Here is a 15,771-nt window from a genome sequence, read left to right on the forward strand (position 1 = left end):
GACTGAATGGTGAAGAGCCAGTTGGCATGAGGTCCTGTGAACAGTCTCTGACCATTTCATTTACTAGTGTAAAAACTAGGCAAAGGCTCTCTGTCTTAGTATGGAGCCAGATGAGATGGCAAATGAGATGTGGAACAGCAAGTCCAGTCTGTTGCTGCCTTGTGATTTCCTACTGCTGGGAATTACTTGGCAAGGGGCAATTGCCAGGCATGCCCAGTTGTCCGTGGAAGTAATGGACAGGGTAGGAACTGTGGATCAGGTGGTAGATTAACTGGCTATCAGAGAAAATGGTTTGTGAGCATGAACTCACCATGGGGCAGGCTGGAAAAGATGTATTTCTCTTGATACAGACTTTATCAAGGAAGGTATGACTTCCTTGAGATACAAAGAAAGAAAATCTTTTGTGTCTCTTTGCTGCATAGGCAATCTCTCTACTGACTTCACTAAGGCTACCAAAATACGATACCACATTAACAAATGGAGGAAAGTCTGGGTAATACAGTATTCAAGGGCTGTTTAGTGGTCGTCAGTCACAGAAAAAATTATGTTTTAGTTTTTGTTTTTATTTTTTTTTGTACTTCCCAATTTCAGTATTTCTTTATTCAAACGGACATTCGAGTGTCCCTATATGCAATTTATACATAGGAGTATCAACTTGACTGCTCAATCGAAACAAAAAGTTGCCAGGTCACTTAAAAGTATAAAAATGAGCTCTCTTGTTTAGGTGATTCTTAAATAGCTCTATTATGTTTCTTTTCAGAGTATCCATAGACAGTATTTAATCCACCCTGGTTCTTTTGTTGTTGTTTTGCTTATTTTTTTGGTTTTGTTTGTTTGTTTTGTTCGTTTTTTTAATAATACATTGTGCTTTTCAAATTCCAGCTCAAAGTTTATTTTTGCTCATTTTGTCATTTTTGGCAGGTCTCTGAAAATTTATTTTTTTGTTTTAAGACACTATGTATGATTTCTTTAGATCTTAAAGGAAGAGATTGCATGACGGTGAGGACAGACTCAATATCTTTGTACTTGTACAAAAACATGAATGGGAAAATAGATGTAGGCTAGGATCCTCTAGATTTGGAGGAAATCCATGACTTTGCAAAATTGCTTTCTGTTACTTGGAAGACTTTATAGAGGCAGAACAGAGACATTTTGTAGGTGCTGAATGAGAGATTTAGAGACATGTTTACTATGGAATCAATGTACACCAAATGTCATCATATTACTGGAAGCCCCACCAAGGCTTTGATGAGTTACAGTTACACATCCTTTCTGTCCCTTATACCACTGTATTTAGTCCTGCTTAAGTGCACCTGCCCCTTCAAAGAAACACCTGAAATAACAGTGTAACAGAGTATTTGCAATGTGCTGATACAGGTCAAAGATGAGCAGGTTTTAGATTGAAAGAAAAGTTGCCATAGCTCTGTTATTGTTTAGTGTGTGTGATCATTGCTGGGTTTAGGGCTATTTTTCTCACAGTATTAAACTGAGCTTTTCAGAAACCACACATTAAATAATTTTCTGTCTTTTCATTCTCTGGATGTTCTGGCAAATCTGCAGTTTAAAAAACTCCAGAGAACTCTGTAGCCTGATAGATTTTTCAGTTATTCTGCACATTGAATTTCCCAATGCATCCTTCAGGTGTTCCTGATAGGAGTTTGGCAGAGCCTCACAGCTGTAGGTAGTTTGTCCTGCCTTTAGGAGAGTAAATAGGAAGTAGCACCATGGAGGTAGGTGCTGCTCTGCATTTTGCCTGAACTCAGCTGTCAGTGCAAGGAAGGGAACCTTGTCCTGTCACAGTACAGATGGCTATTCTGGAACATGTCATGGGCCCTCAGGGAGTGACCTCAGTGCAGTTTACAGTGTGAAAACAGGTGAAACAAATTGGCAAGACCTCAAACAGAACATGGACAGCAGAGACAAACACAATAAAACTATTACGGATTCTCTAAATTTATTGTTCAATGGCAATTGTTCATCACATTTTTCAGAATAATGGTTCTGAAAATTTAGGTGGCTGACATGAATTACCCAGTACTTCCAGAATCAGAAAAGCTGATGAAGCAAGCTTAGCTTCTTTGTGTGTTGCTATGACTGGTACGTAGCTCCTGAAGGAGAGGTGATACTATTTGTCAACTAGTATCCTAATGGGAGATAGTGGGATGCAAAAGATGTAGTATGATACTATGGCCTTTTCATGGGGCTTGGTCCTTCTCATTTGAAGCCATCTTCCCATGTCCTTCTCACTGCCCTTGCCCTCACTCAACCCCCTCCTCCCAAAATCAACCCAACTTAATGTTTTGTTGCAAGTGCTTTATAATGTCACTTGTATTTGTCTGTGGTCCACTTAGAAATTAAAAGTTATGCAGTCCAGATTATCAGTCAGGCTCAAGGTGATGAATCAGGTCTAAGGTTCAGCTGGAAAATGAATGCACAGGTGTATCAACAAAGTCCATGACTGGTGACAGGACTAACTGTGGTGAGCTAAAGACAAACTCGGACTCACTGCATCTCACACAGCTCAAGCAGGACTTGAAGCATGGGCTGAGCAGAAATGGAGCTCCTGGGCCTGTGGGCAGGGTGCCTCGGGAGGCCCCAGATCTATGCTTCTATAAAATATCTGACAGGATGTAAAGAAGAAAGAGGCAGACACGTTCCAGTGATGTTCAGTGACAGGACAAGAACAAACTTTTGTGTGAAGGTGGTCAAACACTGAACTCATTGCCTATAGAGGAAGGAGATTCCATCTCTGAAGAAATCCAAGACCGCACAGGACATGGCCCTGAGAAGCCTGCTTCAATTGTCTCTGCTCTGAGCAGGGGGAACTGGACTAGATCTTCAGAGATTGTGAGAGACTGGACTATTAAATGATTAATGGCCCAAAACATTTGCCTATTTGTGGAGGTGCCAGGATGTTTTGCTGAGGCCAGTTGTGGGGGCTGGTCATAACAGAGGTCTCTTTCAGCCTCAACTGTTCTGAACTGTTCTTGTTACTAACAAGCAGAATCTATTTTCCCGTTTTGCAGTGGAGCACACAAGGAGTAGAAAAGGTCTCTTCTGGATAGGGAGAAAGGAAATGGTTTCCAGGTTGCTTCTGCTAAATGGGAGAGCTCAGGATTTTTCCAAGCAGGCTTGTTTTTCCGAGGCAAAACGCAGCTACTGAACAGGAGATCTGAGGCAGCTACATGCTACCAAGCAGGGCATTTTCCCTGGAGCACTGATACTGCACAGTGGTTTGTGCCTCTGCTTGTGTTCTGTGTCATACAGCTGTACATGTGGGTGTCTGTGTGCAAAATACTGAACTCTCCATCAGGCACATGCCTCGTGCAGTATGGGAGTGAGGTAGGAAGAGCTAAGTGCGGCAAGGGAAGTATTGTTCACATACAGTGGTGGGGAAAGGTGCCCAACAAACAGCTTCTGTGTGTCATTGTTCAAGGCAGCCAGCTGATTCTTCATAAACTGGCAGTGTGCTGGTTGTGCTTTGCCTCTGAACTGCCCTGGAAGAGTGTGACACATCAGGGAGCAGAGTGGCGTGTTCTGACTCTCTTCTTTTAGACCCTGTCATCTTTTAGACCTTCTCATTTGCACACATTTATAGCTATATGCTACAGTGTATGTCACTTGATAGGGAGAATACCCAGCTATGGGTGTGCTGGCTTCTGGGATCAGCTCAGCAGCTCTTCTGAATCATGTGGAATCAATGCTAGCCAGGAACAAGAGCACTAGGCTTTTGATGTTTTGGGTTTCTTTTTCACTTACTTCAGTGTTCATAGTATCAAGAAATGCAACCTTCTGGCATTTGAGGAGTTCAGATTTTGGTAATGTTCCATAGCTAAGTGTTCCAAGTATTGCATTTCTTATTTTGAAGGGCAATGGGTTAACCTCTTAGATGTGCAGGTGTGCTTTTTTGAAGTGTTTGTTTCTGCTTAGATTTTATTGACATATGGTGTGATTTCTCCCCTTTCCCCCTCATTGCTAGTATTAACAATTGCATATACATCAAGATGTGTAGGATAAAACCTGCAGGTATCAAGTCTGTTTTGCTTTCCCTAAGCCTGGTTGCGTGATTGTTTTAATTGACTTTGGCTAGCTTAGAATGAACCCAGGTTAGGATAACAGAAAAACCCTTTGCTTAGGTCACAGATGAATACTGGCATTTCAAAGGTATTTCCCATGCATCTGTTTCCATCCGTGTTGTCCATAATGAGAGGACTCTACATCCCTGCAAAGCATGACTGATGATGACATCCAACTGCCCTGATTACCGTCAGTCTTTTAAATTACAGGCTGGTCTAAACTTTTTTTAAATTTACAGATGCTAGCAGTTTAAATCTCTGATCGAATGATTAATTAGAAGTACCAGAAACAGTCCTCCAGAGAGACTTTTGAACTGGAATATTGCCTTGCTGATATATATAGATTCACTCAAAGGTTTATTTTTCTTGTGATGTGCTTCTAGGAGTATTGTTGCTCAGTTCCCTAATTTTGGTCGAGTTTCATGTGTTCCAAAATTATGAGGGCAGAACTGTCTTATGTAATAAACCAGTCTGGTCTTCTGAATAACGCAGGTCATAAAGTACCCCAGCTATTTTATTCAAACTGGTGCCTACTTTTCAGAAAAGGGTGCTTGTGTGTGTTAAAAAATTGACAGCTGATAACAGTCTACCACAACTGTTCCTAAACTGTCCCAGGAACAGGTGAAAATTTGCACCTCCCTTCCCATCTGAATTTCTTGAAAGTTAATTACCAGACAGGAAACATTCTTTCTGCCTTGCTAAATTCAAGAGTCCGGCATCAATGTTTTGGTGTTTGTTTTTTCCTTTGGTTAAAATCTTCATGCTTAGGATTGACATCATTTAGCCATGTAAAAGTTGAGCATTTAACCTAGGTTAGGAATTCTCAAAGGAGAAAGATGGGCACTACTTGGAAGTGAATTTTTCCATTTTTCTGAGGCTGGTTTGATTCTGTGGAGAGACACATCATTTCTAGTTACTGTGCAGTGAACCTCAATTTTGATATCTACATCCCATAATAATAAACCTTTTGGTCACATAATTGTACATCATATAATTTCAGGTGATCATTTTCTGTGACCCTGCAGGTTTTTTTCAGAGATGTGGCTTTTAAATAGATCTTCTCTATTCTCTAGGATGTTCTCCTATTGTCTTAGCATAGCTTTTGCTCCTTGTTCTTACATTTGTGTCTTCATATTTAGTAATATAAAAACTGATATTATTTTATTGCACAAATTTGATACTGATTTGTATCAGTGATCTTCCTTTTCAGTATTTAGTGTTTCACCAACCTTTACCCTGCAATCTTTATCCAATATTATTTTATGGATCTTCTTTCCAGTGAGCAAGAAAAAAAGTTAATTAGAGTAGGACCTAGAATTGATTCTTGCATAACCTCATTAGGGCTGCTGTGGTATTAATTTGCAGGTGATTTGCTGGTTCAGTGACATTTATGATAAATGCTGAAGAGTCAAATATTTGTTCATGATAGCTAATTAAAAATACATTCTAGTGATCAAATATTTATAATGAGCAGAAGACTGTCAAGCTTCTTTTCAGAATGAGATTTTCACATTTCTAGCAAAGGGAACATTTAAAGAATAGTTTTAGGTCAACCTCTACGTTAAAGTTTTATGGCAGCATAAGAGTCACAGCCCCTTCCCTTGCTGGGAATAAGCATTTCCTATAAGAACCTGAGCAAGTTTCAGTGAGGGGGAGGAGTCATTATTTAGTAGTACAGGATATGGGGATCCAGTGACGGGTCTTATGAACTTCTTGAAGTTAGTGAAGCAGCTGGACACTCTCCTTTAACCAGGGCTGGAATATCCTCCCTCCCCTCATCTCCATCTTTGCATTGTTGAAATATCAGGGAAAGTATTGGATGTAGGCTTAGGTTATGTCAGATCAGACTGGTACCAGAGTCAGAAAAGTAGGTGTGGGGCTGTCCAAACTTATAAAGCACCTTCCTTCTATTTCAGCTCTTAGTCTCCATGGCTTATTTTTTCTAGAGCACCTTCTTTACATGAACTGCTCATCAAAATGTATTTAATTTGTGGCTAGTTCACACTGGCATAACTTCAGTGCACTGCAGAGTCTGATCCTCTGTTTTAAATGAAACTTCCCCATATTTTCTGTATTACAGAAAATATTTTTCAGTCAATTTACAAAGAGTTAGCTTTACAAAAGGGCTTCCCCAGGTAAACATAGACAAAAGAAGAGACCAAGAGTAACAGAAGACTCCTTATAGTCAGAGGACAGATTAGTGGTTACTGAGAAGTAATAGCAGTATTTATCTCCCCTGTTAACAGAAAATCTTCTGGTCACTGTTAAGGCTTCAAGAGCAAATGCTGATTTCAGAATTTTTCCTACCTGAATTCATCTTCAATTATTGCATCCTTTCAAATGAACTCTAAAATCTGGTTTTTTGGTGAGATGTTCCCGTAACTGGGAGTTGTCAGAAGTGCACAGTCTCAGAGGGAGAGTTTCAAAGCTCCTTTCTCTGCTGTGCATCTACAGATGCACATGGATGTGCCTGTGTCTGATGCTTCCCACCCTGTGAATCCATGTGAGGGTCTGTAAGTGTTGTCTGTGCATTTAATGTAACTCTTGAGTATCAAATGAGGATGAACACCAATGGACACGTGTCATCAGCCCACAGCTTTGCAGAACAGGCTTCTCTATACATTTCCAGTGAGCAGTGTAGAGGTGCACACTACATGCAGAATCATTCTTATTTTCCTTCTCACTATTTTTCATTTTCATGACACAAATCTTTTTTGTTGGGATATTGTAACTGCACTTTGGTTAATGTTTGTGTAACCAAGGCAATGAACCTAATCTGGTTGCTGGCGCTTTTCCATTCTTATGCAAATCTATTTGGAATGTCTCCTGACATGTCCTTCTAAGAAGACTGAAAAACTCTACCTGTTGTACTAGGTGTGAGAAAAACCACTTTACATTTGATGAAATCTCTTATGTGTTTCATTCATAATTGCCATATACATATCTGTGCCTGTGATTATTGCTATTGTTATGTGGTAGTGGTTTTAACTGTGTTGACATGCTGTCTGTCATGCTGTCAGTCCCAGATAAAGGTTGGAGCAGTGCATTATACTAGGCATTGTGCAAACCCTGACAAAAACACTAAATCTCTTCTATCAGAACAGGCAAGCAGCAGAACTGGCAAATAAACACCAACTTAGGAAGTCCTAGGAAGAGTTTAACTAGCATCAATATGCAGCACAATAACTTATTCCTGCACTTGCACTTCAAAGTATTCATGATGTTCTGAGATCTTTTGCACTTCAGGATTAGGGAGCCAAGTGTAAGATTATTGTGATTTCTGCATCTATAACAAGGCCTACTTGGTTAACATTGGGGAAATAACCCTGTCCAGCTCTTCCATGTTTTGAAAGGTTCAAATGGCTAAAGACCTCTTCCTCCTCAGAGGAATTGCTTTCGCTGTTTTGTGATATCCTGGTGGATAAAGGAGTGTGTAATAACAGAAAGCAAAGTATTAGTTTGGATGGCTATTTGGATGTAAGTGAAAGGTTTGAAAAGGCAGCTTTCATTTTCTGTCATTTTTTTTGAATAAGGAAAAGAAGGAAGCAAATGTAATGCAAGCCTAAATATGTGGCTTCAGTTATGCACTGCAGATAATGCTTTTACCTAGTTATACCACGAGTTACTGTGATATGCTCTAACAATGTGCTTTTAGTTCAAACTGCAAAAGGTTTCTTTAAAGTGCAAGCATTGCATATATTTTTCCCTTCTTTATATTTTTTCTTATTTAATTGATAAATAAATAATGGTTAAGGATCTGAAAGTGATAGCTGAATAAATAAAATTAAATAATACAAATATTGGAGGTCAGTTCTCTTTTCTCTTCTACAATATGAAGTCATTCAACCACATGAGAACTATTTTTCTCTCTCTAGTGAAGTAGTAAAGATTGTTTCCATTTTGTATTGCTCCTCAGCAGTGTTTTTGAAATAAACCTGTTTAAATATGAAGAGAGTGTTGGTACAGCTAATAGGGATATGCTTAGTGTTTGCTTTGTGGTCAGGTAGGCTGTGCTTTTTGCATCTCAGTTATCCTCTGCTTTTTTATTTGTGACTTAATTTTGCAAGCAAGTAGAATACAGAAATACTCAAGACTTCTGCTCTTGAATGGTGGTGGAAGAAGTGAAGTATTGTATCATTCTATGTACTTGTCCTAATGACAGACAAAGCCTAGGTCTTGAGCTGGCAAATTGCACTAAGAGTTGCATAATAAGGAAGATATTTTAAAAACAGAGATTATTTTTTTTTGTTGGGGAATATAAATTTTCAATTTGCCAACATGGATACTGTCAATTTAGTTTTTACTATATTAGACCCAGTGGCAGAAAACTGAAGAATCTGTCTTGTGTCTGATTTGATCCAGCTCCATGAGTTACACAACCATATTGATTAATGGGAAAATGCAGAGAGAAGCTTAGGGCAAATTTACATTTCCCGGGTCATAGTCACTCTGTGCCACACAGAGGCAAGTTGTGCAGCCCAAAAATTGTTCAATATTCATCAGCTTTTCAAGACTGTAAAGATGGTGTTAGGTTTATTCTGACTGTTGAAAGCCCTGCAGATGTTTCACAGCAGCTGGGAGTCAGCTAACCATAGCCAAGTAGAGCACAGTTTTGTGCAGATGAGGGGGTTTGTGGTAGCTGTGGAGATTCAAGGAGCTGCACACCCTTTGCCCTGTTCTTTGAGGAGGGATAAAGGCTGTTATGGGGCCCCTGTGCATGCATAAATCCCTTGATGTGTCAGGAATTCCTCCTGAGGTTACCTATCATGATTTTTAGATAATATATGTCTGGATCAGATTTGAAATAATGAAACCTAAGCATCTTGAAAGATCTTGGTAGGTTTTGCTTAAGGATTCTTAATTCTTTGCTGAGATATTTATTTTAGCTTAGAACCAGGTAGGAAGAATTTGAATATTAAATATTATAATATTATAGCCTTCCTGCTCCATGGAGTGTGATGCTATTATGTCTGTATAGTGTTATTCTCAGAGTAGATTTCAGGTCTCTTTCTACCTGAGTAGCACTGAGCATGACAGGTGATACTAGGACTGCACATTTGGCTTGCAATTTAGGGCTGGCAAGAGAAGGATTATGCCATCTTGAGAAGTGCTTAGCATCTCCAGCAAGACATTGGATAAACTCCAGTGAAGGTCACTGGAGAATTAATGCTGCTAAGCACCACAACAGAATTGCCTTTTGTGTGTGATCCGGTTTGCATCTAATACAAACCTTATCTGCAACCTTATCTAGACTGTGGATATTTCTGAATAGGATTTTTTTTTTAATTAAATGGAAAAAAAAATTATCTGAGCCCACAAACTGTCCTTCACAACAAACTCTCAAAATCAATTCTAGCATATGAAGGACAGATTTTTTGCTACAGTTGAGAAAGCGGCAGGGGTGGCCTTTAGTGACAAGCAATGTGCAGACAATTTTAGTAGTGCTCAGTCTTGGTTTAGTATGAAGATTTATGTGCAGGAGTCTGAGTTGCTATTTTTTGGTTCTGCCAAATGTTACTTTGAACATTTTTTTTTTCCTTTTTCCATTTGCTGCAATGAATTTCATTGCTTATTTCATTAGCAGCAATAATATTTTCATGTTGAAAATTGAACTGGAAGACTGCAGTGGTACAAGGCTTGAGAAAATTAATAGAAAGAGTAGCCACTGTAAATTGTGAAATGCACATCTGGAAGAAACTCTCAAAAATTAGTATTTATAGCAAAAAAATAATATTTCTAGCAAAATTTTAATATTTATAACAGAATATACTTCTTGATCTGTGGCATTCTTTGTTTAGCTTGATATTGCCATTGCCTCAGTGCCCTGACATCATGTTGTGGGACACTGTGATTGTGAGGGTATTATCTGTCAGCTGAGATGTGTGAGATCTTAACCTCTAGTGATCAGAAATTGTCTCATGGTATTTTTCATATGAAAAGAGATCATACTAATTCCAGCTGGCCTAATCTGCTTACCCACATCACCCTGCTAATTGAATTGTGCCTGTTCTTCATTGTTTCTGCTATAAAATTTTTGCTAAATGCTGGGATTTTGTTGGTGAACAAAACAAACTCTGGAGGGTTGGTTGTAATTCCAGTAGAGCAGAATAGAAAGTAGTGCCTAATCATTACATAGCCACAACTACTGTTGTAACTAGAATGTTGCTATCCTGACTACTAAAAGGAACACCAAAAATATAGAGCAAGAAAGGAGAAAAACAGGTGAGTTTTGTTTCACATCAAACCTAGAAAAGTACTTTTTCTTATGTCTCTTATGTTCTGAAAAGTTGTAGGGTACAAAAGACGTTTCAGCCCAGCATTCCAGAACTTCATTATTTCTGGAGAGAAGCTGAGCTCAATGGGGTGTGCAAAAGGCATTTAGGTAGAAATGCAAAAATATAGTTTAACTATAGCTTATGTATTTATTTGTTTGTTTGTTTGATATTATTATTATCAGTGGATGATAAATATGGGGCAAGGAGAAGTTTGCAGTGTAAACTGATTTGAAAAGGGTCTTTTCAAAGTGGTGATACACAGTGGCATAATTAATGGTGATACAGAGAAGGAACCTACTCCTTTGAAAGTTTAGGGCTTTATAAACTTGCCAATTCTAAAAGAAAACAACATAACAACCCTTCCAAAAATCCATGTACCATTTCTACAACAGGATAACTTGTGGTGACTCTGGAAAAGAAGTATTTTGTTTGTAGACTGGATTCCAGTTTTGCTGGGATTATGCTTAAAGGAAAAAATGAGATAATTGAACTATTTTCATGTCTTTTCTGGATTCCATTAGAAGCCTGTGTTTTACAGCTATCCAGCTATGATCTTTGATTTGTTTTATTGTTTGGTCTACTGAGAGCATTCAATGTTTCTGCAAGAGACATAAAAATTTGATTTACATGTGAGTGTTTCTATGGCATTAACTTTTCCTTTTGAGTGAGCAGTCCATGAGTGTAGGAATTTTTAATGGAGTTGATTTGCAGAAGAAAGAGGATGATTAGTACCAGCAGGCAAATGGTGCACAGGATTGTTATGTGCTGCATACCCACTCACTGTACTCTGTTTCTTGAGGATTATGAACGTATTTTAATTCCCAGTCTGTGGAACTGGATGGCTTTTAGATAGAGCTGGATTCTCCCCCAGCTGGTGCAGGAAAAATGTATGTTTCTCAAAGGATTTTTCTATCCGAGAGTAATCTCAGAGAGATATGGTGTTGGTTTTTTCACTGTCCTGCCTTGGGACCTACAGTTTACCTGGGGAACACAAAAACTGGGAAGAGCTGCAAGAGGGGTGTTATGTATTAACATAATCTCTCATTCACTTGCCTGTCTCCTGCTGTTTTCTTGATGATCAGTATTGAGTGTTGCCAGTGGGATGGTGGCAGTTGTTTTCCACTGCTGCTGCTTTTCCATAACAAAGTTCCTGCTGTCAGCAGCTCCAACATTATTGCTGGATGCACTAGCTGGCTTCAATCCCAGTGCATCCTGCTCTGAAAGCAGGCGTTTCTTGTCTACTCTCTTGGGCTACACAGCAGATAAGAGGAGACCAAAAAATCTCACTCATATGGTTGTGCAGAGCTGTGTTTGTTTGTTTTGTGTGTTTCTGTTCTTGAGCTGGTATGATTTGTTTCTCTTTAGAACTTTGTAGTCCAAGCAGTTTTAAATGGCATTTACTCGAATATGATCTGAAAACAGAGCAAGCTGTGACCAGAGCTATGTGTGAGTTTGTCCCCAGTGTACACCTAGGGAGGTGTGACTGCAGTACACTGCAAGCTTGAAGCCTGAAGGTAGGACAGAGAGAAAGGTGTGCTAGTAGATGTACACTGGAGTCAGCTACAGATCTCAGTGACACTGTTTTGTGTAGCTGTCCTACCATGAAGTCTAAGACTAAGGCTTTTTTAAAGTGCCTTGGCCCCACCAGAGGAAATATAGAATGGGCAAGCTGGGTTTCACTGCCTGTCTCAGCTTTCCCATCTGTAAGCTAGCACTTGGGATGCCTGTTTCCTTACCACCCTTGTTGTGTATTAAACGTTCATAATGCGCTAGTCTTAAAATGTGTTGAATAAAAACGGTAACAGACTGATTAAGCTAAAACCTTATTTGTGTGCCATTGCAGTTTCATTTTTGGGCAATGGCATCTTTCCTCTATATTTGGTATCTGAAAAATGACAAGAAATTAATTCCTTTATAGTTGCATTTGATTTGCTATATTTTAAAATTAATGATATATATAATTGGTATACTAAATCTTTAGTATACCTTTAGAAAATTCAGTGCATGTCTTTTTGTTGTAATTGCAGCAATCACTGAAAAGGAGAGGAAGCAAAGACCTACCAAAATCAGAAAAAAAGTCACAGCAGACACCAACAGAGGTATGTTGCAGCAACTGTAGCCTTGATTCTTATGTGGAGACTTCAGGGAACTATGGAAATGGGGTACGTGGTTTACATACTTGCACTTGGCCGGCTTTTTGCTTTGCCCTTTGTTTTTCTGTATGTTGTGAAATGGAAGAGCTCTTACCCAGATCTGCAGTCAGACACCTCTAATCTCAAGGACCACCTGAACAAACTTGGTGCTGCAAGAGAACCCACCAGCTTTCACCTACTCTGTATTTTAGGCAAAGTAAATGGCAGCAGCAATGAAACAAGATTTATAGGCTCTATTTTTGCTGACTTCAGTATTTTTTTACACTGTAAAGTCTGATAATGTTGCAGGCATAGAAAATATGAGGTTTTTTACCAGTCCCCCTTTTCCCACCCCTCAAGGTACTTCTGGAGACTGCAAATTTTAGTCACAAGTAAAATAGTATTTTTCCCTCTTTTTAATTTATTGATCAATGAAAAAAATATTGCAGGAAAATATCTTAGTATCTAAAGCCACGTACCTGTGATTGCTAATCTTCTAAGTTAAGACAATCCACTGGAGGTCTCCTGTTTGACTTCAAGTTTCTTCAAATACTGTTTTATTCTTTTCCTAAGGATGACAATGAAGACCTGAAATGCCAGCTACAGTTTGTCAAAGAAGAAGCAGCCTTGATGAGGAAGAAAATGGCTAAAATTGATAAAGAGAAGGACAGATTTGAACATGAGCTGCAAAAATACAGATCATTTTATGGGGATTTGGACAGTCCCTTGCCAAAAGGTGAAGCAGGTGGGCCACCTACCACAAGAGAAGCTGAGCTCAAGCTTCGATTGAGGCTTGTGGAGGAGGAAGCTAACATTCTCGGGAGGAAAATAGTGGAACTAGAAGTAGAAAACAGAGGACTGAAAGCAGAGCTTGATGATTTAAGAGGAGATGATTTCTCAGGGACGACTAACCCACTCCTGGGAGAGCAGAATGAATCCCTGTCAGAATTACGACAGCATTTGCAGCTCGTAGAAGATGAAACAGAATTGCTGAGGAGGAATGTAGCTGATTTAGAAGAACAAAACAAACGCATAACAGCCGAGCTGAACAAATACAAGTACAAGTCTGGGGCCCACGAGAGCTCTAGGCACCATGATAATGCCAAGACGGAAGCGTTACAGGAGGAGCTAAAAGCTGCAAGGATGCAGATCAACGAGCTGAGTGGTAAAGTCATGCAGCTCCAGTATGAGAACAGAGTCCTGATGTCCAACATGCAGCGCTACGACCTGGCCTCTCACCTCGGTATCCGCGGCAGCCCTAGGGACAGCGATGCGGAAAGTGACGCGGGAAAAAAGGAGAGCGATGACGATTCCCGCCCCCCTCACCGCAAAAGGGAAGGCCCCATCGGCGGGGAGAGCGACTCCGAGGAGGTGCGCAACATCCGGTGCCTCACACCCACCAGGTCTTTTTATCCAACGCCGTCCGGGTGGCAGAAAAGCTTCACCGACAGGCAGCAGATGAAGGACATTCGCTCTGAGGCGGAGCGGCTGGGCAAGACAATAGACCGTCTGATTTCCGACACGAGCACCATCATCACGGAGGCGAGAATTTATGTAGCTAATGGGGACCTCTTTGGGCTGATGGACGAGGAGGACGATGGCAGCAGAATACGTGAGCACGAGCTGCTGTACCGGATCAATGCGCAGATGAAGGCCTTCAGGAAAGAGCTCCAGGCTTTCATCGACAGGCTCGAAGTTCCAAAGTCTTCGGACGATCGAAGTGCAGATGAACCTTTGTCAGTGAGTCAGGTAGACTTTTACTTATTACGGCCTACAGGTAAAAAGGCTCTGCCAAGCAAATTAAACCTCAAATTGGATTTATGGCACAAAAAGAAAATTCTTTATTCTAGGCAGTGGACAAAAATCACTGTTTCTTATATTACTTAAAATCCTCATTTGGCCATATGAAAACATATTCTACCAATAGCATTGTTTGTGAACAGTGAATTAATATGGTGTCTTATCTAAACCAAGACATATGGTCTCCTGGAAATTAAAATTATGCTCTAGGAGGTAGAGCATTTTACTCCTTTCTGGCTTTGCAATTGCATTTGACAGAGTTGGGCCTTCATTGCCACTAAAGGCAGTGCAAACAGTATTTTTGGTACATATGAACATGATTCATAAATGGACATGGTTGTTTTCTTAGTGGATGGGTTCCTAATAAATGAATAAAAGGAAAATTTTATTAATTTTAAGCAGGAGGAAATACTAAATTTCAAAAATTGTAGAGAATATGGGAAACCACAGATCAAAAGAAACCATGCAAATCTACTTTATGGAGTCACAGAGCCACACAGTAATGTGAATATCGTAATTGCTGTAATAGATTGCATCTTGTTGAAGGCCTGTTAATCACTGCTTGCATGCAGCAGTAACAAGCATCTTTGTTGTGGTTTGTTTTTGTGCAGAATTTTTTCAGAGAGGTTTTGGGGAGCAAACTCCTTGCTGGTTCAAGATCTTTTGCCATGAAAAATGAAAATTACCTACCGTTATCTTATCATGCAATCCTATAGTTGGCATATCATGTTATTGCTAATGAAGTTTTCCAATGTTTTGTAAGTCTCTTGTTGTGTTAATTTACTTTGTGCTGTCTTGGTAGTTTACAGTTGAAGTAGGTGCCAGGTGAAGCTGAAAGCTATTCTTATTCCTATGCTGTCTAATTAGTCTTTTGTTTCCTTGTATCAGAAAGTCACAGACGCAGTGAGTTTAAAGCTAATCAATTACTATACATGTATTGCATGAAATCAAACAGAGATGGCATTTAGCATGCTCACTTTCTGATCTAGCAGTAGTTTTGAGCTTGTAGAGCTCCCATTAGCTTCAAGGCAGAGCGCTGCATGGACTTACACAAATTTAAAACGAGCTAATTAGTACTTTCTCTAAATAAATAACAACAGTTGAACGTTTAACAATTGGATATTTCAGGGCTTGACCATGCAGAACTCCTACTGAAGTAAATGGGAGATGGGCACTTGGTCCCTCCACAAGCATAGACTGATTCACTATTTATTTTGTTGAAACTTTGGACTTGCTATTCCATTAACTGACTGTTCTCTTTGTCTTTGTATTTACTTTCCCAGATGTTCCAGCCTATCATTTTACTTATTCTCATCCTTGTATTATTTTCATCCCTTTCATACACAACAATATTTAAACTTGTCTTCCTTTTTACACTGTTTTTTGTACTGTAAGTCATTCATCATTTACTGTTCATTGTAGTGTTATTTTCAGTTTGTTTATTTTGTCCACCCTCCAAGATAAGAAGTGCAAGAGACATAGTTTCTG

The 15,771-nt window shown here is 39.5% G+C and overlaps 1 protein-coding gene across 5 annotated transcripts in view; it reads left to right on the forward strand.

The window, feature by feature from the left end:
- The window catches only part of MTCL3 (MTCL family member 3), a 32,003-nt gene extending 16,246 nt beyond the window's left edge, over window positions 1-15,757 (forward strand). Inside the window, exons 5-7 of one of the 5 annotated variants that reach the window (XM_066179216.1) lie at window positions 12,379-12,450; window positions 13,057-14,232; window positions 15,567-15,757. In XM_066179216.1, coding sequence (XP_066035313.1) covers window positions 12,379-12,450; window positions 13,057-14,232; window positions 15,567-15,677 — 1,359 coding nt within the window. In that variant the 3' untranslated portion in view covers window positions 15,678-15,757. Of the gene's footprint in view, window positions 1-12,378; window positions 12,451-13,056; window positions 14,371-14,894; window positions 15,028-15,566 lie in introns of those variants that run through there. The other 4 variants (XM_066179217.1, XM_066179218.1, XM_066179219.1 and 1 more) reach the window with 4 other exon arrangements.
- The last annotated feature ends 14 nt before the right edge of the window (window positions 15,758-15,771 follow it).

The sequence above is a fragment of the Chamaea fasciata genome, unplaced genomic scaffold (genome assembly GCF_029207755.1).
Source record: "Chamaea fasciata isolate MVZ Bird 193981 ecotype frontalis unplaced genomic scaffold, bChaFas1.0.hap1 SCAF_3, whole genome shotgun sequence".
Classification (NCBI taxonomy): Eukaryota; Metazoa; Chordata; class Aves; order Passeriformes; family Sylviidae; genus Chamaea; species Chamaea fasciata.